Source organism: Pecten maximus, chromosome 4 (assembly GCF_902652985.1).
Source record: "Pecten maximus chromosome 4, xPecMax1.1, whole genome shotgun sequence".
NCBI lineage: Eukaryota > Metazoa > Mollusca > Bivalvia > Pectinida > Pectinidae > Pecten > Pecten maximus.
The window spans coordinates 22,412,915-22,436,456 of NC_047018.1; the positions used below are offsets into that span (position 1 = coordinate 22,412,915).

At 34.9% G+C, this 23,542-nt stretch overlaps 1 protein-coding gene across 2 annotated transcripts in view; it reads left to right on the top strand.

Moving 5' to 3' along the window:
- LOC117325521 (phosphatase and actin regulator 1-like) overlaps positions 1-23,542 on the top strand; it is an 87,180-nt gene that overhangs the window by 3,115 nt on the left and 60,523 nt on the right. The window contains exon 1 of one of the 2 annotated variants that reach the window (XM_033881801.1): positions 7,582-7,860. The exons of the other annotated variant lie outside the window; for it this stretch is intronic. Within the exon in view, the coding sequence (XP_033737692.1) occupies positions 7,836-7,860 (25 nt within the window). The 5' untranslated portion in view covers positions 7,582-7,835. Of the gene's footprint in view, positions 1-7,581; positions 7,861-23,542 lie in introns of those variants that run through there. 2 annotated transcript variants of the gene reach the window in all.

The following is a 23,542-nucleotide window of genomic DNA, read 5'->3' on the forward strand; positions in this document are numbered from 1 at the left end:
TACCTTGTAAATAGGAACAGATTTTGATGAAATTTGCAATTGGTATGTAGTCTTATAGCAGTAAGATCTCGGATAAGTTTGACAATCTAACCAATTCAGTTATAACTTTAGAGTAATTGCCCTTTGTAGGATATAATTACCATAAGGCTGTGAGCTATCAGTAAGATCTCGAACAATTTCCTCATTGAGACCAATCAGAATTCAGGTGACCAATATAGGCTTCTGGGCCTCTTGTTATCCTGGTATAATTCAGACTGTTCCTGCTCCCATCTCCAAACCTATTTACACAAATTATGTATACTGTGAAATGTGATCAGCTTTACTTGTTTGTTAGAACATTTTTTCACTCTACACTGAAATTGTATAGTTAGTGTATCATATTCAATTCTTGTATGGTAATTTATAGGTATACCTTAGTAGACCCCATTTTTTCTGCTAAAGTGGAAGGGAATTGTACATACATTTTCTATTATAGAAATACAGGACTATGCCATTTTGGTCAATTTAGTGACCTACTTTCAAGGTCACAAAGGTAGATTTATTTACCTACCTTACTGACATTTATAATTGTTGGTTGAATTAGAAAACTAAGGGATGATTACAGCCATGTGTGGAAATAGCAAACTTATGTTATGGAGGACAAAATACAATCACATGAACACATGCTCGAAGATCTATGGTATATACAACTAATTTTGTGTATACACATTTTTTTATTATTGCATGTAGTGACTAATTACTCATTGGGAAGTAAACAATCAAGGGAAGCAACTCTGTCAGTCTTATAACCATGCACAACTCTACATTGTCATTTCTATTTTTATTCACCATCCTTATTTTGTTTGATATTTTATAAAATTAAATTTTCTTTTTTAGTGGTTAAAACTTTGTTCCATAATCTTTCAGATTTACCAGATTATTTATCTTGCTTTCTTGGCATGTTGAATTCTATAATAGATGTCAAAATGTGAACAGGAATGTCAGTGTTTCATTAATAATTTGTAAGCTAACATGGCACATAGATGTATGTGTATTGTATTATTGGACATCATTACAGGACAATAGGACACCCCCATAAAAGTAGTCCAAAGATTATAAAACCTCAGAAATATTTTCTCAAAAATGTAATTATAGTTGATACTGATTTTGTGAGGTAATTATAAATATATTTCAAAATGGTATATGTTATCTGGATGATGTAATTAAGTTGTGTGATTCTGCTGTGTGTAAGAAATCCCCAGTGTGATCAGTCACTTTATATACGCAGAAGAAAAGAAGTGTCAGGTAAATGGCTGTCTTTAAACCTTTCATTAAACACTGGTAGCTGGGGTTTTTTTTAGTTCAATTTTTACTGCTCTACATATATACATACATGTACTGCAACCAGGATGCAGATGTGACATTTAATACCATTAGAATCTGTTGTGTTCTGTGAACAGTGTAGACTATATAATCCTTCAGGGCACTTACAAAATACTGTATTTTACTTAAATATAGTCCAATTTTTGTAATTGGGGGAAAAATATTTGCAATTTGTAAACTTTACAATAAGGTAGTGAGTGTTGGGTGATTTGTATCATACATATGTTACAGTGGACATGTAGATACAGTGTATGTGTGTATGTATCCGTTTTTGTACGTAATCCTTCCTCAGTCAAACACATCAGGCCTATATATATTGTACAGTGTAGCCATAGATAAGAGTTCAGACAGGTACATATTTCATCTGTCGACAAAGAACTTACAGGTAAGAAAACATATAACTGTACGTCATTGGGCGTAAACCCATAGCTACTACAGCGTATGACAATACTAATATGACATGCACCAAGATATATAGATCATTAGAAATATTTTACTATTCCTTGTGTGTTTTGGATCTACATATATCTTTCAACTTGTTCATGAAATTTTGATGTCTGTTATGTACATTGATTCATAGCTATACTTTGAAGGTAAAAGTTGTGGGTTGAAATGTTTGGACATACAGAATGTCTACCATGTACAATTGGTATACCCTGTGTGTACCAGTCTACCAGTCTGTAGTTAGGCCAAACAAAGAAATTGTGTGTCTGCTCTTAAAATAATTGGACTAGTTCATGATCAGGGTAGCTAAACAAAACTTGCCGTTATGTAAAAAAAAAATAATGTCCTAAAGACAGAATTGAGATATAAACAAAGAAAAAAATAAACACAGTGTAAACATAAAATAAAGGAAGCAGGAACAGTGTTAGAAGGAAATGGATTATGAATCATCAACAGATTTGTAACAGTTGTAGCCACTTTCAGATTCAATGTTAACAAGTTTATAATGTAATATGATGTTGTGTCAATTATCTTATTTCTGATGTCATACTAATCAGATGTGTGTAGTATGACACAATAGCTGTCAACTACTACAGTTTGAGAGTATAACACTTTGGCCATGATTTATCAGCTTTCATTTAAAATTCTACAATTTGTTGCCTCTGTTTTCCATTTCATTGTCGCCTATTCCCCTGTGGTAGATGGGTAAGTGCCAGTACATTGTAGCGCATGTTTTTGTTTGTTTAGAATTTAGCTGTTGCCCATCAATTTCTCCTGTTACTTTTATATCTGTATGTCTAAATTCCTACACCTGTAAGTCATTATATTATTACCGGCCTATTATTACAGTACTCATATCCAGTAATAAGCTCATGTCTTGTAATATAATGGCGTTCAGTTGAATCACTGACACATTATATTTTATTGCCATGTAATATGCCTACCCTCTACATGTTGGCACCATGGGCTTATTGAAGGATAAATGAAGTACAATCTTAATAGGTGAAAGAGGAGGAATTAGATATATCAGATTTATGTTCCACAGATAAAACAATAAATACCAGTAGTATTGATTAAAGTTAAAGTTTCATAATTTTGTCATGTCCTTTAATTTAAAAAACAATTACATAAATGCACTCTAAAAATTCTGGAGATTTTATTTTTGTAGTGCTAAGATCTGGAAAGGAAATTTTATAATTGCAAGGCCTAGCTATAGTTTTACTCTAGATGTATTATTCACTTAAAAGAAAATTGTTTAAAGCTAGACCGAAGTTATCATTGTCATTATGTTTGTAAAGATTTATTTTGCATGATTGTTCCAAAATCTGATAGTTTATCTTAATTTCTTTTGTTTCCTGCATGAGAAGGAAAATATAATGATAAAGTCTCAGATTGTGAATTACAAACAGGCATATATATATATATAGCCTGCACTTGCACAAATGATTTTAACAACTTGTATGTGATAATGTTTTTCTTTGTTAATTATAGTCACCGTTTATCATATATAATATTCGTAATTTAATTAACTTTGTATCATATACCTGTACTCAAGTCGATAGACCAATGTAACCATTATCACACAAATATGTTATTCATAAAGGGATTTGGTGTTTCTGCACTTTTGTTGCTTTTAAATTTAAGCTATCAAGTGTAGCATCCCTAGGTCAAGTTTAATTGATATCTTAAAACATAGTGAAATGGTGCCAACCCCCATCCCCACTGTGACAACACCTATCTCCATTCCCACGAGGAGCGGGCACCAGAAATCCTACAGAGGAAGTATAGTATACTAATAGTCTGGATAAACATACTTTAAGTTTATTTGGCATATATATACACTACAATATACATTCTGTAACCTTTTGGACCATTCATTTTAATATTATAAGTATGTGAATGAAAGAGGTCTAAAAGTGAACATAAAATCAAAGCAGTAACATTCAGGCAATGTAACTCTTAACAAGCATATGATTTTATTTGGCCTTGGGTATAGAAAGTCACTTTGGGAAGGAATGGCACAGTTATACTTTGTTTGTGGTGATTGATTTTTTGTATACGAATTGTATATTATATTATTCATGACTAAAAGATTTAACAATATGATTTATTTCCATACACATTAATAGAATTACAATAACCTTTTAATATCAAAATGTATCAATTGATGTATTTATTATTTGATTTGTGGCCCAGTATTTAATTGATTATGAAATTATTGATATGATGAGAAAAATACATTTAAAGTTTAACTGTAAAGGGACACAACTCCTACTGCCTTGTACATATAACTACATCAAAAAATGAATTCTTTGATTTTTGTTGGTTTCAGTACTAGTGTGTGTGTGTGTGTGTGTGTGTGTGTGTGCTTTTTTTATATTCAAAAGTTGATAACAGGTGGTTTTTGCTGACTACACTATGTAGTGGACAGGTCTGTTGAGTTTTGTCTACTGCAAAATATGTGAAGGCCACCATCAGGAACCAGTAATTCAAAATCACCTAAATAATCACTCTAAAGGTTTCTATTTCAAGAGGTTCTATTCTTCATAGTAGATTAAATAAAAAAAAGTGTATACCGAGTATAGGTACCTTGAAAATAATATTCATGAAGTTTTGTCACATTTTATCATTTCTGTGAAAAAATTAAATCCTTTTTGCTTTAAATTTTGAAAGCTGTTAAGTTTTGAAACTGTGAGTATTTGAACTGTTAAGAAAACAGCTTGTGCAGGAAAACGTTTCTTATATATATAAAATAATAAAATAAGCCATTTTTACAGTGGTATAAATGGCTTTATCAGATAACTTACCTGTTTTTACCATGTCATACAGCCGTGTCATATATATCCTAAAACACATGTAATATCACTACTGTGACATCACAAATACTTTATGACATCACACCGTGTCTGTGATGTCACACCACTGGCTCTGTAGAGAAAAATATCCTGTACGAGGCACAATTCCAATCCCTAAAGGCTTACAGCATATCAAGTTATTAAACTTGTTTATAAATGCCATATTACATAGCCACTTATTTAAGATCCTCTATGTTGAGAGAAACAGGTCTATCTGCTGTTTGTGTCAATGGGCAGACACTTTACCCTAATTGTTCACGATGGCATATGGCAGCCTCTTGTATGTTTTTCAGTGAGGTGGTCACCAACTACTACAAGGAGACTACCACCTTAAAATGACCCTGGCTGTTCACGGGGCGATAAACCCTCACAATGACAAGACTCATTTGCATGTTTATTGTAGTTGTGTCATATCATGTTTATTTGATGACATATTGCACAACAAATAGCCTTATTATGTATGATATATGTATGGTGACCCATGGAGAGATAGACAAAAATGTATCCTGGTCACATGCGTAATACAAGGAAGTTTGGCTATGAAAAAACCCAGATTGTCAAGGTTAAGTGTTTTATATATATGCATTAATCAGTTAATTTCCTTAATATACATGCCGGGACAGTACTGTTTAAGTATGATACAAAGTTCAATATTGCTTAAATCTTTTAGTTTGTTTTAGATATATATAGAATATAATAGACGTGAATACTGGTAGATATTTGACATGGACTCAATTCGAGCTCTCTTAGTATAAAGTTCCAGAAACCCAAGAGGACTGATATTTTGCCAGCAGGTACCTAGTATACACTGGTATTAAAGTTATAAAAGGTTTCATATTGGTTATGTTTGATTTAAAAAGCACCTGTGAAAACCCTACATTATGATTAACTGATGTATCTGAGAATCATATCCTCTGTTAGAAATATTGTATACCATTTCCTAAACCATCACTTACATATTACGGTCAACATTAAAATTGGAAATAGTAATTTTGCTTTAATTCCTGACTGGCCTTGTGAGCAATTCAGGTCCTCTGGGCCTCTTGTTTTATATATAATGACAGATTAGCCAATTATAAATTTACATATACAGTACAGTCTGTTCTCTACGTATATATATACCTGACAATAGATGCTGACCTCAAATTGTGTCTAGGTAAAATATTTTAACTGTATTTACATCTATAAGATTATATATTTATCTAAAACAAAGTCAAATCTTGCCTCTTTTAAACTATTTTTGAGGAGAAATTACATCATATGGTCCATATCTGTTAAATTCTTATTACAGTGAGTCATGATCAGGAATTGTCCAAATTAGGTTTCCTGTTTAGACATGTGTGTGATATCAACCTTAGCACAGAGCTATTACTTCAAAATATTAGCACTCCGACAGATACTGTTCTATATAATTTTCTATAATCCAGTAAAAATGTGTTTTATTATTAAACCAGCTTGCTATATATAGAGATGTGATGAGCTAGCCACTCACTCTATGTTTTAGCTGTGATGTATATATTACATGTATTATTATACCTACTCTAATTGGCTAAAAACTCATTCACTATAACTTTTTTCTCTTCAATGGAATTCAATAAAACTTTATTGGAGGAATGTATGGTTACAAGATGAACTTTAATTTTGTATAAATCAAGATGAAATTAAAAACATAATGGCCGCCATAGAGATGATTTCTGATTGGTCAAAATTTGATTATTGTCCAATTTTGATGAAAATTTGTATATATGGGTATTAAATTAGGGTACTGCAAATTCAACCGTATGTGTCTGGCTGCCATAGTAACCAAATGGAAGCTTCTGATTAGTTGAAATTTAGATGTTGTTTGATATCTATGAAAATTGGTTAGGGGATTCAGGGACTAGAATATTCAACTGCATTTGTTTTGTTGCCATAGAGACCACATTTGCATCTTTGGGAATATGGGAGACGTTTGGGGGACTTCATTAATGGTTTCCTATTACAATTAGTACTTGTCATATAAATGCAATGGTATTTAACTAAACTTGCCAGCAATAATCCTTATATGTTGTAGATGTTCGTAATATATAGGAGGTAGAATTGACCTCCCCATTTTGGAATGTTAATTGAACCAAAAAAGATTGTTTGAAAAAGGGAACACAAGGATATGGTGTAGAGTACCAATTATGGTGGCATATAAGGCAAGAGAATAAATGAGAATGATGAGCTTTATTGCTTTTGCTATTATTATGACGATGCGTGCATGGCTGTTCAGGGGGATCCACTATGATAAAGAAATGAAAAGTCTGGTCCATAATAAAAAATAAAAAAATTATCCTGATACATTAACACAGAAAAAAATATCCCTTTTATAAACTGTCAGAATATTACTTTTCTTAGAAATTATTCAAGAACTTAAAAGGAAAGGAAATACTTTATGACATTATTGCATGGAAAAAATATGTCATTAATTGATGAATATATTACACAGGTTTTAGTGATTACCTGACAGACTGTGGTACAATAGGAGGTTACAGTGACTGCCTCAGTGTAGTACTATTGACATGGACTTGGTGTTCAGTAGACAGTGAGAAGGTCTTACACTTACCAGTCTCTAGTCGGACAAAAATGATGGCACACAAATGAATTGCCAGACTGTCTGCTGCAGAAATGTGTTAGGAGAGATTTCAGCAGGGTTAAAATCAATGTATCAGCCCAGAGTAGTGTGTTTCACTAACACATATGTCCTCACGAGGGTTACTAATATGCCTCCAGTCTCCTATTCCACACAGGTGTGTGCTGTATGTCTAGTTCGGAGTGCCCTACTTACATACCGCCCATCACACACAACATAGATAGCCGTATGCCCATCACACACAACATAGATAGCCGTATTAGTGTACCTGTTTGTTTGTGGGCACCCTTCATTTAAACTTCAGGTCACATGATTTGTGGCCGGAGAAAGGATATACTGCTCCTTGGCTGTTGTTGGTAGTTGTTGTAGCCTTCAGGTGTGGTGCAAACATATATGTAGACATTGTGGATTTTTAGCTCTATAGGATAAAATATTTCACTGGTCTTATGTGTGAAAGCATTGAAGCAATCAAGTGGATCTGATTGTGAGCCACATCACTAAAACAGGCCCCTCGGAGTGGCCCTCTAACTCTGGGCCTGGATGAAGTTTTAACAGCTATCATGAGACTACGTCGCAGGAAGAAAGGTAATTCTTTCATTTTTTTTTTGTGTTGATGTCTTTTGTACTCAAATTTGTCTTTATTTAGAATCACTTTACTACCAAAACAAGTAAAAGTCTTGTGTGTACGTGTGTGTACGGCAGTGTTTGTATATGAGGGAGCTGGCATTTAGGTGGAGAGTCTCAGTACTGGTATTTAATTCATTCTCAACACAGGTATATAGGCTATCATTGAGGATGAATGGACAGTGAAATCAGTTAATATTTAGTGTGTGAACAGATTACTATGGAATAAATATTAGCTTTAGATGTTTTGTCAGAGAACATTTGATAGGGCGTCATTCCGCTTTATACTGATCATGAAAATTTGTGTTTAAAATATCATCGGGATTGAGTCATTAGCTGTATATAGGTGAGAAAACAATGTAGGGAGAGGTGGAGTTGATTGTGCTGGCTATCATAACTAAATCAGGCATTGTTATTTCCCTGTTATCACCAGGATCTGTACATGCTCCCAGACTCAGTACATGTAGATTTAGTACATATCTGTAATCATATAGATACTTATGTTTGCCTACGGACCAAACTTATCTGGTAATCTATTTCATGTTGCGATTTGTTTAATCATCTTCTGATAGCAAAATAATTCGCATAATTTCTGATAATGAAATTTGTCAAAAGAGGCTTGAATTATCTTATATTAACATCTTAAGAATTAAGACCTGAAAGTGTTAAACCAGATGAATGTTGCCATCTGATTATAAAATTGTTTTATAATTTACCTGTTGATGATATTTCATCAATTAAATGATTGGTGATACAAGGTCATAGGTTGTGATACAAGGTCATAGGTTTGAACTATCATGATGGTACTGATAATGGTGATACTAGGTCACAGGTTAGAACTTACTAGGTCATAGGTTAGAACTTACTAGGTCAAAGGTTAGAACTTACTAGGTCAAAGGTTAGAACTTACTAGGTCACAGGTTAGAACTATATATATATCATGCTGGTACTGATAATGGTGATGCAGGGTCTTAGCTAAAAGTACATCCCGCACTGTTTATGATGAAGAGTAGAAGGTCGTATATATGAAATGCTCAGTAAACACATTATGTTTGGATGTGTGATTTCATAACATATTAACTTGTAATAAGCCCAAGGGAAAGCTCCACTCAAATAGGAGGCAGGCTTATTGCTCAACAATCTTAATTGTATCATTGAACTGCAATAGCCACAATGTAGGAACAAGGAATGAGTTTGGATACTTGTCAGTTTCGATATAAGGCATTCTGTTGTACAATTATATTTATATAAATGCAGTTGCTTTTGAACTCAAATAAGTCTAGTTTGTATTCTAGAGAAGAAAAAAAAGAAATAACTTCAATTTATAAAATATGACCCAAAATAATCTACCAAAGTACACAGATCTCAGGAAGATAATTTCAATAAGTTTTACCATGAAATGTTTCAAATATGACAGCCTTTTCACCTTTACTAATTATAATGTAACTTTACAGCTAACAGGTGGCCAGCCTATAGACTTGGAGTCCTAGCTTGTCTGTATACATTGTAGTTAAGGGCCACACCCATCCTAATGGTATATGGATAGTAGAGAATGATCAAAGCTGAAATCCTCATGGGAATGTTATGGTGGTGAGATTTCTATGAGATCAGAAACTATCTGTCATGAACACTTTGCTCTTCCTGCTTGCCTAAGTAACAAACAGCATCTGACAGATGTGGAAAGAAAAGGAGGGGGAGATATGAGGGGAGGGTGGAGATATAAGATGGGGAGATGTGATATGAGAGAAGAGGGGAGATGTGCGATGAGAGAAGAGGGAAGATGTGAGATGAGGGGAGGTGTGAGATGAGGAGAGGTTTGAGATGAGGGGAGGTGTGAGACGAGAGAAGAGGGGAGGTGTGAGATGAGGGGAGGGGGTTTACAATCTTGCAGCATACACTGGAACAGAAAAATGGTGAGAATCTATGCATGTATCTAACTAGAATTTGTACTCAAACCAGCCTTTTGATGTGTTTTGAAATCTGGCACCTTCCTCATCTCTAAACAATAAAATGATTCCTCATCTCTAAACAATAGAATGTTCCTCATCTCTAAACAATAGAATGTTCCTCATCTCTAAACAATAGAATGATTCATCTCCAAGCAATAGAATGATTCCTCATCTCTAAACAGTAGAATGTTCCTCATCTCTAAACAATAGAATGTTTCCTCATCTCTAAACAGTAGAATGTTCCTCATCTCTAAACAATAGAATGTTCCTCATCTCTAAACAGTAGAATGATTCCTCATCTCTAAACAGTAGAATGTTCCTCATCTCTAAACAATAAAATGATTCCTCATCTCTAAACAGTAGAATGTTCCTCATCTCTAAACAATAGAATGTTCCTCATCTCTAAACAATAGAATGTTCCTCATCTCTAAACAATAGAATGATTCCTCATCTCTAAACAGTAGAATGTTCCTCATCTCTAAACAATAAAATGATTCCTCATCTCTAAACAGTAGAATGTTCCTCATCTCTAAACAATAGAATGTTCCTCATCTCTAAACAATAGAATGTTCCTCATCTCTAAACAATAGAATGATTCATCTCTAAACAATAGAATGATTCCTCATCTCTAAACAATAGAATGATTCCTCATCTCTAAACAATAAAATGATTCCTCATCTCTAAACAATAGAATGTTCCTCATCTCTAAACAATAGAATGATTCCTCATCTCTAAACAATAGAATGATTCCTCATCTCTAAACAGTAGAATGTTCCTCATCTCTTAACTATAGAATGATTCCTCATCTCTAAACAATAGAATGTTCCTCATCTCTAAACAATAGAATGATTCCTCATCTCTAAACAATAGAATGATTCCTCATCTCTAAACAATAAAATGATTCCTCATCTCTAAACAATAGAATGATTCCTCATCTCTAAACAATAGAATGATTCCTCATCTCTAAACAATAGAATGATACCTCATCTCTAAACAATAGAATGATTCCTCATCTCTAAACAATAGAATGTTCCTCATCTCTAAACAATAAAATGATTCCTCATCTCTAAACAATAGAATGATTCCTCATCTCTAAACAATAGAATGATTCCTCATCTCGAAACAATAGAATGTTCCTCATCTCTAAACAATAGAATGATTCCTCATCTCTAAACAATAGAATGATTCCTCATCTCTAAACAATAGAATGATTCCTCATCTCTAAACAATAGAATGTTCCTCATCGCTAAACAATAGAATGATTCCTCATCTCTAAACAATAGAATGGTCACTTTATGAGGACTGGCATGTAAATATAACATATGTATATATGCTGTGTGTCATAGCCAATTTGCAAGTATATGATTTTCAAGTTCTAATTGGCAGAAAGCCTTCGTTATGATGTATATATAACTAATTGGGATTTATATCAGTGTCTTGAGATTTAAAGACTTGGTTAAATCAAATGCTTGTCATGTATATCCGGTCTGCTTTAGGTAACTCTGAAAAATGTGATTACTGCAATATCAATGCAAGCTCTGTAGGCATTAGATTGTATCGTAGCACAAGTTTTATTACCGTTGTTTTCTAATATGCTAGATTTTTTTATAAAACTTAAACCAAGCCAGAAAAATAACTTGAAATAGATGTATATCATAGGATTGTACATTGTCTTCCATAATGGGATGCACCAGAAATAGGGAGGTACACATTTACAGATGTTATGTTAAGTTCTAATTGCTGCCTGGTAATAACGTAAAAGGAAATTCTAAGACATATACTAGGTAATAAGAATTCACTATCGTATGCTGAATGCATGTTGATATATAATATATTGTAAGAATGTGTAATATGAGACGTCTATAAAGACAGGTGTCTGATTTCCTAGGATGCCCGATATCTATATCTGGGCTATGTAAAATATCTCACTAATTCAAGGAATCTTGGGCTATGTAAAATATCTCACTAATTCGAGGAATCTTTAGGGTGGGTCTCACAGTTTTAATCACAGTAAATTGTAAATAAATATCAGAACCCAATTATAAAACAGACTTTATTGATCATGATGCCAAATTCTTCATGTCATTTATTTAAGGAATGGTTCTCATTTTATATTGTTGACTGGGGTGTAAACTGCATTTTTTAACAGATATTTTATATAAAAGTGCATAATGTTAAAAATTCAGTTTACACACCAGTAAACAAAAACATATTCCTTATATTTACATTTTAAACTGTGTTTTAATTTAATGTTAAAAAATTAGGACCACATTTTTTTACGGCATTATATGAATAGACTTAACAGCCTGCAGACAATTAATGGAATCACTTAACAGCTGATTTCGATTTGGCAGGAAAGTCTGTCAACTACAGGAATAAACAAAATGTAGTTCCACAATAATGATTTTTTTATTCGATTCCTGTAAGATATTTCAGACATTTTTTCATCGTTATATTTCAATTAATTCTACCATATTCCATTCATATTTTGTTTGAAAAAAGTCAAAACAGAAAAGAAAATATTCATTGCACATTCACACTAATTGCTCATGTGTGCACCGGTCCGGCTCTGAACAATGATTGTACATGTGTTAACAATGTATTTCATCAATCAATGATTATATAAGCACATGCTTGGTAATAAGCCCATCAGTGTGGCTATTGCAGTTCAAAGACGGCAGCAAATGATATAATTATGATTGTTGAGCAATAAGCCTACCTCCTATTTGAGTGGAGCTTACCCTTGGGCTTATTACAGAATAAATAAGGCTTGGTATTGCTGATAAAAATCATAGTCTTCACAAGGATGTGACATAACTGTCTCACACTTATAACATAGCGTGAAATGAGTGTAAGAGACAGGTAAACAGGAGAAAAAGATGTGGCCACACCTGGCACTGATAAAGATGACCTATAAAATTTATATTGATTTATAATGCTTTTGTCTGGAAATTCCTGAAAATATGGTAATGGCTTACGGATGATATATCAAACCCTTCACCAATATCAATAGAATCAACGGATAGATCTACCAATCACAGGCCGTTCACATAACCAGTCCTACCCCTACACCAGTGTTCATTGCCGGGGGGGGATTAATTACAATTAAATGATTGCCCAGAGACAGATTTTTATAATTATTCTACTTGATGGTTGTGTTTATTCACCTTGACTATTGAATGTTTTCACTCAGTCCACTGGGGCCTGTGGGATCTTTCCGTGGTATCTATGGGTGTTATGTTAGGATATCATCAATAATATTGTAATTGATAATGAAGATAATGTCTGCCCACTTTTCTATTGTATATCACTTTTATAGGAATACATACCTTCTTGAAGATAATTCATTAATTGAATGCCAAATATAACTGGATAACAAAATTAACTGGATGACAAATGTGTATATATCTAAGATACATGGTGACCGTGTGATGTATATCTAAGATACATGGTGACCGTATGATGTGTATCTATGATACATGGTGACTGTGTGATGTATATATAAGATACATGGTGACTGTGTGATGTATATCTAAGATACATGGTGACCGTGTGATGTATATATAAGATACATGGTGACTGTGTGATGTGTATCTATGATACATGGTGACTGTGTGATGTATATATAAGATACATGGTGACCATGTGATGTATATATAAGATACATGGTGACCGTGTGATGTATATATAAGATACATGGTGACCGTGTGATGTATATATAAGATACATGGTGACCGTGTGATGTATATCTAAGATACATGGTGACTGTGTGATGTGTATCTAAGATACATGGTGACCGTGTGATGTATATCTAAGATACATGGTGACCGTATGATGTATATCTAAGATACATGGTGACCGTATGATGTGTATCTATGATACATGGTGACTGTGTGATGTATATATAAGATACATGGTGACTGTGTGATGTATATATAAGATACATGGTGACCATGTGATGTATATATAAGATACATGGTGACCGTGTGATGTGTATCTAAGATACATGGTGACTGTGTGATGTGTATCTAAGATACATGGTGACCGTGTGATGTATATATAAGATACATGGTGACCGTGTGATGTATATATAAGATACATGGTGACCGTGTGATGTATATATAAGATACATGGTGACCGTGTGATGTATATCTAAGATACATGGTGACCGTGTGATGTATATATATAAGATACATGGTGACCGTGTGATGTGTATCTAAGATACATGGTGACCGTGTGATGTGTATCTAAGATACATGGTGACCGTGTGATGTATATATAAGATACATGGTGACTGTATGATGTATATCTAAGATACATGGTGACCGTGTGATGTATATATAAGATACATGGTGACCGTGTGATGTATATATAAGATACATGGTGACTGTGTGATGTATATATAAGATACATGGTGACCGTGTGATGTATATATAAGATACATGGTGACCATGTGATGTATATCTAAGATACATAGTGACCATGTGATGTATATATAAGATACATGGTGACTGTGTGATGTATATATAAGATACATGGTGACTGTGTGATGTATATCTAAGATACATGGTGACCGTGTGATGTATATATAAGATACATGGTGACCGTGTGATGTATATATAAGATACATGGTGACTGTGTGATGTGTATATAAGATACATGGTGACCGTGTGATGTATATATAAGATACATGGTGACCGTGTGATGTATATATAAGATACATGGTGACCGTGTGATGTATATATAAGATACATGGTGACCGTGTGATGTATATATAAGATACATGGTGACCGTGTGATGTATATATAAGATACATGGTGACCGTGTGATGTATATCTAAGATACATGGTGACTGTGTTATGTATATCTAAGATACATGGTGACCATGTGATGTGTATATAAGATACATGGTGACTGTGTGATGTATATCTAAGATACATGGTTACCGTGTGATGTGTATATAAGATACATGGTGACTGTGTGATGTATATCTAAGATACATGGTTACCGTGTGATGTGTATATAAGATACATGGTGACCGTGTGATGTATATATAAGATACATGGTGACCGTGTGATGTATATATAAGATACATGGTGACTGTGTGATGTATATATAAGATACATGGTGACCGTGTGATGTATATATAAGATACATGGTGACCGTGTGATGTATATATAAGATACATGGTGACCGTGTGATGTATATATAAGATACATGGTGACTGTGTGATGTATATATAAGATACATGGTGACTGTGTGATGTATATATAAGATACATGGTGACTGTGTGATGTATATATAAGATACATGGTTACCGTGTGATGTATATCTAAGATACATGGTGACTGTGTGATGTATATCTAAGATACATGGTATATCCGACAGTTATTAGTGATGTCTATTAGAAGAAGTAAATTGTTCTGTGTAGCTGAGATATGACTGTTTTACTTATGACTGTTTTACTTATATCTGTCAGGTAAGAAACCACTAATGAGCAGAACTCAGTTATAATGTATAATTCCTACCTGGTATTACCTATCAATGTCACTCAGGTATTCAGAGAGAGAGCTGCTAATTCAGGCGTATAAAACTGCATGTTATTATAGGTGTATATTAGCCTATCATAAGATTGTGCACCGCATCACTGTTCCTCTATCTGTTTTAATTCCATATGGCCTTCCACTGTTTGGTGAATATCTTAACATTACTCTTTTTTCACTATAATCATAAACAAAAACTGTCTGAGATGCCCTCTCCAAAATCTTCCTAAAATATTGTGAAAAACAAAATGTCCTCCTTCTTACCTACTGCATAACACCAAATATTGGTGGCTACAAGACATTCCAACAACCTCATCATGTCACATACACAGAAATACTGTACATGATAAGCCAAGTAATAAATGGTCCAGTTTGTATACAGATATACTGAGAACTAATGGATATTGTTTATGAACATGGTGACTATCGGTACATAAAACAGAAAAAAACGTCATATTAAAATTGTAAACATGACCTATATTTTATATGGGCAAGGAATGTGAAACCCAATACAATTTAAATAGAGAAGTATACACTCATTCTGGATATGAGAATAACTTATACTTATCATTACTTATACACAAATACTTAACACACAAGAATGAAAAGTGTTTGAAGAACTTGTTGTTTGATCTGTATGATGTGGTACTCTATGTTTCTACCGGTACCTTTGACCTCCAGTTGTGAAGGGGCCGCGGTGGCCGAGTGGTTAAGATGTCCCGACACTTTAACACTAGCCCTCCACCTCTGGGTTGCGAGTTCGAAACCTACATTGGGCAGTTGCCAGGTACTGACCGTAGGCCGGTGGTTTTTCTCCGGGTACTCCGGCTTTCCTCCACCTCCAAAACCTGGCACGTCCTTAAATGACCCTGGCTGTTAATAGGACGTTAAACAAAAACAAACCAAATCCAGTTGTGATGTGGTACTCTATGTTTCTACCCTTGACCTCCAGTTGTGGTGTGGTACTCTATGTTTCTACCCTTGACCTCCAGTTGTGGTGTGGTACTCTATGTTTCTACCCTTGACCTCCAGTTGTGATGTGGTACTCTATGTTTCTACCCTTGACCTCCAGTTGTGATGTGGTACTCTATGTTTCTACCCTTGACCTCCAGTTGTGGTGTGGTACTCTATGTTTCTACCCTTGACCTCCAGTTGTGGTGTGGTACCCTATGTTTCTACCCTTGACCTCCAGTTGTGGTGTGGTACTCTATGTTTCTACCCTTGACCTCCAGTTGTGGTGTGGTACTCTATGTTTCTACCCTTGACCTCCAGTTGTGGTGTGGTACTCTATGTTTCTACCCTTGACCTCCAGTTGTGGTGTGGTACTCTATGTTTCTACCCTTGACCTCCAGTTGTGGTGTGGTACTCTATGTTTCTACCCTTGACCTCCAGTTGTGGTGTGGTAATCTGTTTCTACCCTTGACCTCCAGTTATGATGTGGTACTCTATGTTTCTACCCTTGACCTCCAGTTGTGGTGTGGTACTCTATGTTTCTACCCTTGACCTCCAGTTGTGGTGTGGTACTCTACCGTTGACCTCCAGTTGTGGTGTGGTACTCTATGTTTCTACCCTTGACCTCCAGTTGTGGTGTGGTACTCTATGTTTCTACCCTTGACCTCCAGTTGTGGTGTGGTACTCTATGTTTCTACCCTTGACCTCCAGTTGTGGTGTGGTACTCTACCCTTGACCTCCAGTTGTGGTGTGGTAATCTACCGTTGACCTCCAGTTGTGGTGTGGTACTCTATGTTTCTACCCTTGACCTCCAGTTGTGGTGTGGTACTCTATGTTTCTACCCTTGACCTCCAGTTGTGGTGTGGCACTCTACCCTTGACCTCCAGTTGTGGTCAGCTGATTAGGATATGTATTGGTTATGTACAAGTGGGTGTTGTGATTCAGTGCCCTGTTAGAATCTGTTAGTTATTCTACCCTGCTGTATAGATCTGTGTCAACATGTTGAGAAGTAGTTCTGTGAAAGGTCACACGGAAATCATAGGTTGCTTACAACCACAAATAATATGGATGATTTTGTGAAATGATGAAGAATAAAAACAGACATCTATGTTACCTACCACCATCGTACTGGAGAAGACAATTTGCAGTCTGCTTTAATTTCCTAGTTTGTCATTATGTCTGTACACTTGATACTTTCTCTTACTCTTGTCATCCCATTCTGTTGCCATACTTGATATAAGTGAATACCTCTGAGAATGGCAGAATGTTGTGAACTCATGAATTCAGGCCTCGCACCCTTCTATATATATAGAGTTACGGCCCTTTGTTCAACATGTGTGTCACCTTTTCCTTGGTAAAGTTGCTAAATTTTGTATGTAAGTTTCTCTTGGGATGGGAGACTGCCATGTACTGAACTTAGATTGCATGCCCACTTTGAAGTGTAGTGATGGCCTTGTCTTCGTTTTAAATATCAAAGTTTGTGAATAGGTGGATGGGGACTGTGGATTTCTTGCTTGTTTTCATCAGGCTCTGTCACCACAAAGGAATGACTGTCTACGTGATGTAATTATCAGCGGCATTGGTGTATTGGGACAAAACTACAAATTAAGCAATTGTTACATGACAGGATCTGACTCAGTGCTGTGGGTGACATTTGATTGTCAGGATGTGAAATGAGCAGACTAATCAACACTGTAGACTCCTTACATGGGTGATTGATAGACAGACTCTCGTTCACTATCGCTTATGTTCTAGGCGATAGTCTAATGAAGACGGGGCTAGTCACATTGAAACATTCACACAAGATCAAAAGCATTTTTAATTTCTTTGCTTGCCTAAGTATGAAAATGATTCTTGTGATTAGCTGCTGTCATGATACAGGTATATATGTATATTTCCTTAGATTTTATTGTCATGCAAACAATCTTAACAGGGAAATACTCATCAAAACAAACTATAAAATAGAAATGTGAAGCTTCCTTTTCCACCATCCTCTTATACTGTTTATAGACTTGGTTCAAATTGATGGCATTGTGTATCGTACAGATATAGAAATCTAATTAGCACAGGTGTGACTGGCAACTGGAAGATAATATGTCACCACAGTGTAGCTATATATATACCGGGGATAGGATGAGGACACGGGTACTAATGGGACTTAGTCATCGTAGCATGATGACAATCATTTGAGTGGTGGTAGTCTGTATATATATATTTATCCAGTGGCTGTATTAGATTAACATACAAATATTTTATCTCTTTATTGATTAAAGATAAAAAATAATTTTGTTACGATTTGTTTTTGTGGTTTATAACAATTCTTACTTGTTACTTTTTAGAAAGTGATGATTTTTTATATTGATGACCACCAACTAATATTATACTGGATTGCAGAAAACTGATTTTCTTATTCTCTAGTGATGAAATATATAAATTTCAGGTGCACATATTGATTTTCACAGATATGATCCATGCCAGATTTAAATGGGGAAAAAATTATTAATTAGACTATTTATAGAAGAATTTTATTAGGTTGTAGAACACGCAGCTTTAATAATGTTTTGCTTGTTATGAGAATGACAGCTTCATTATCACTTGAATCCTAATAATATCCAGCATTAATTATGACAGTTTTTTTTCACTTTTTTGGCTATAGTATATATCATTAATACTATCCACATTTTCATCCATACATCCTGAATATCCAGCATTTTGGGGCTTGCATTCTTAATCGAATCCAGCCTGTTTAGGTATTTGTATCCTGAATGATTTCCACATTGTTGGGCCATAATGTATATCATTAATGCTATCCATCTTTTTGGGGGATTCGCTTTCGTAATATCCAAATTTTGGGGGCATACATCCTTAATAATATATGGAATGTGAGGGGTCTTGGATCCTTAATAATATATGTTTTGTGTGTATGACAGGTACTCCCTTTGTTTAACTGACTACCTATTAGTACTCCTGTTTCAGTGGTAAGCACATTGACATTGTTCCGAATTATGTCGAGATGACAAAGGCAACATAAGATCGAAGAAAACCTAGATATTTAAAGCAGGTCTGTAAGTCTGCTTCTGTCCTGATGTGAGCTAGATCACGCAGTCATTGCTCAGCATGAAAGGACCTAATTAAGGCCGTTTGTGTACTAATACACACTATATATATGCCATGTCATGTTTGTACCAATCTGTCAACAGTTACACTAACTTTACAAAACTTCAGAGTATGTATATGACTAGCTTGTCACAAAGTATCATTCCATCTTATACAAACCTACGTGAAATCATTGACAGAAAAAATTGTCATTTACATGCATGATCTTATTTCACGTCAAGTCTTAATTTGGATCTAGTGTCTAACCTTAGTCATTGTTGTTTATAAGGAACTTGTTGGTGTATATGTGTACTGAGGTACTTCAGCATGCTTTGCTGTAAGATAAACTGCTCTCATTTCTTCTAATTAACTGAACTAGGTTGAGGGGTAATTGGTCATGAAGAAACAGCCTGGCTTTGAAAAATGACCTGACATCTATAGTTTACATGAGTATCTATATTTTTCAAGCTGAAAATAACTTTAATCTGTACATTACAAACTTTTAAACTCAAATAGATGCCATAGAAAAATCATTAAAGAAATGTTTTTCTATCCTACTTGTCATGTTTTGTAATGATTTATCTAGCAGAACATGGTGTGTACATTGGTAAATAACTATAGTATCTAAAGATTGGACTCAGTTTACATGAACTAGGCTATTTTTGTGTACTAGTGATTTAAAATAACTCAGGGATTTTTACCATGGTATTTGATGAATATTCAGGGTTATTTTCCCCATGCTGCATTTCATTGATAAATAAAGTTGTTATAGTTGGAAGAATATATAGTGAGAAGTAACTTTAATTGGGCAAAAAGAACAAAATCAATATTTTAAAACTGGCAAGAAGATTAAAAATACCAGGTATTACAAATAAATTCTGTCGAATAAAAGTCAGCGGTGTTAATAAATTTTCTCAATTTATGCTTAGGGGCCTTTTTCCAGATCACCAGACAATATCCTTTTGATTTTTCTGAAATATTTACTTTATGTGTCTGTACTTTGTACCTGAGAATCAGATGAGATATGACTAGAGGCTCAACATCATCTACTGACAAAAGCCACAGCATCTGTGTATTGTATACACATCCCAGAACCCATTCCTGAGCTGTTGACTTTGGCCTGGGGACAGATCTGAGTACCAGACTATACATAATCACACTTTAAATACACCTAGCTACACCTTTATCTCCAAACAATGACAGACATACCAGGATCAGTTACCTATATATGTATCCTGTATGTACAGAGAGCAGGATTCACAGGTGTCACATCAACAGGAATGATAAACACAAATAAGTAGGAGGATTCTCAGCAGGACACACAAAGATTTGCTTTCTATAACAAAAAGTTAATTCAACACACTCATTATATATATATACACCACAAGTTTTATTTTTGTTTTGTTATGCTTATGATTATATATGCTAGGTTCCTACAACTGTTAGATTGTGTCATGATGTCATACAGCTGTTAGATTGTGTCATGACGTCCTACAACTGTTAGATTGTGTCATGATGTCCTACAACTTATATTGTGTCATGACATCCTACAACTGTTAGATTGTGCCATGACGTCATGTAACTGTTAGATTGTGTCATGATGTCATACAACTGTTAGATTGTGTTATGACATCATACAACTGGTAGATTGTGTCATGATGTCATGCAACTGTTAGCTTGTGTCATGACGTCCTACAACTGTTAGCTTGTGTCATGACACCCTACACCTGTTAGATTGTGACATGACATCATACCGCTGTTATATTGTGTAATGACGTCATACAACTGTTATATTGTGTCATGATGTCATACAACTGTTAGATTGTGTCATGATGTCATACAACTGTTAGATTGTGTCATGATGTGATACAGCTCTTAAATTGTGTCATGATGTCATACAGCTGTTAGATTGTGTCATGATGTCATACAACTGTTAGATTGTGTCATGACGTCCTACAACTGTTAGATTGTGTCATGATGTCATACAACTGTTAGATTGTGTCATGATGTCATACAGCTGTTAGATTGTTTCATGACATCATACAACTGGTAGATTGTGTCATGACGTCCTACAACTGTTAGATTATGTCATGACGTCCTACAACTGTTAGATTTTGTCATGATGTCATACAGCTGTTAGCTTGTGTCATGACACCCTACACCTGTTAGATTGTGTTATGATGTCATACAGCTGTTAGATTGTGTCATGATGTCATACAACTGTTAGATTGTGTCATGATGTGATACAGCTCTTAAATTGTGTCATGATGTCATACAGCTGTTAGATTGTGTCATGATGTCATACAACTGTTAGATTGTGTCATGACGTCCTACAACTGTTAGATTGTGTCATGATGTCATACAACTGTTAGATTGTGTCATGATGTCATACAGCTGTTAGATTGTGTCATGATGTCATACAGCTGTTAGATTGTGTCATGACGTCCTACAACTGTTAGATTATGTCATGACGTCCTACAACTGTTAGATTGTGTCATGATGTCATACAGCTGTTAGATTGTGTCATGATGTCATACAACTGTTAGATTGTGTTATGATGTCATACAGCTGTTAGATTGTGTCATGATATCATACAATTGTTAGATTGTGTTATGATGTCATACAGCTGTTAGATTGTGTCATGATATCATACAATTGTTAGATTGTGTCAATATTGATGCCCTACAACTGTTAGATTGTGTCATGACATCCTACAACTGTTAGATTGTGTCATGGTGTCGTACACCTGTTAGATTGTGTCATGACTTCCTACACCTGTTAGATTGTGTCATGATGTCGTACAAATGTTAGCTTGTGTCATGTCATACAGCTGTTAGATTGTGTCATGATATCATACAATTGTTAGATTGTGTTATGATGTCATACAGCTGTTAGATTGTGTCATGATATCATACAATTGTTAGATTGTGTCAATATTGATGCCCTACAACTGTTAGCTTGTGTCATGTCATACAGCTGTTAGATTGTGTCATGACGTCCTACACCTGTTAGATTGTGTCATGACGTCCTACAACTGTTAGATTGTGTCATGATGTCATACAACTGTTAGATTGTGTCATGATGTCGTACAACTGTTAGCTTGTGTCATGATGTTCTACAACTGTTAGATTGTGTCATGACGTCATACAATTGGTAGATTGTGGCATGACGTCCTACAACTGTTAGATTATGTCATGACGTCCTACACCTGTTAGATTGTGTCATGATGTCATACATCTGTTAGATTGTGTCATGATGTCATACAACTGTTAGATTGTGTTATGATGTCATACAGCTGTTAGATTGTGTCATGATATCATACAATTGTTAGATTGTGTTATGATGTCATACAGCTGTTAGATTGTGTCATGATATCATACAATTGTTAGATTGTGTCAATATTGATGCCCTACAACTGTTAGATTGTGGCATGATGTCATACAACTGTTAGATTGTGTCATGACGTCCTACAACTGTTAGATTGTGTCATGATGTCGTACAACTGTTAGCTTGTGTCATGTCATACAGCTGTTAGATTGTGTCATGACGTCCTACACCTGTTAGATTGTGTCATGACGTCCTACACCTGTTAGATTGTGTCATGATGTCGTACAACTGTTAGCTTGTGTCATGATGTCCTACAACTGTTAGGTTATGTCATGACGTCCTACAACTGTTAGCTTGTGTCATGACGTCATATAATTGGTATATTGTGTTATGATGTCCTACAACTGTTAGATTGTATCATGACGTCCTACAACTGTTAGCTTGTGTCATGACGTCCTACAACTGTTAGATTGTGTCATGACATCATACAATTGTTAGATTGTGTCATGATGTCCTACAACTGTTAGGCTGTGTCATGACGTCATTCTAACATTGGCTTACATTAGCTCAGGTCATCACTTTGTAACTCTCAAACAACTGTTAATATTAGTTAAGTTCCTGATAAGCTGTCATATGAAGCATGCATCACGTTAGAACACTGGAAACTGATAGATGGAACAGTCAAAGATTAATCTATCTTTGATACTGCCATGCCTAAGCTGTTAAAATGAAGCATGTGTTGATGCAAGGTCATGTGGAACTAGAGCTCAAGGTCAA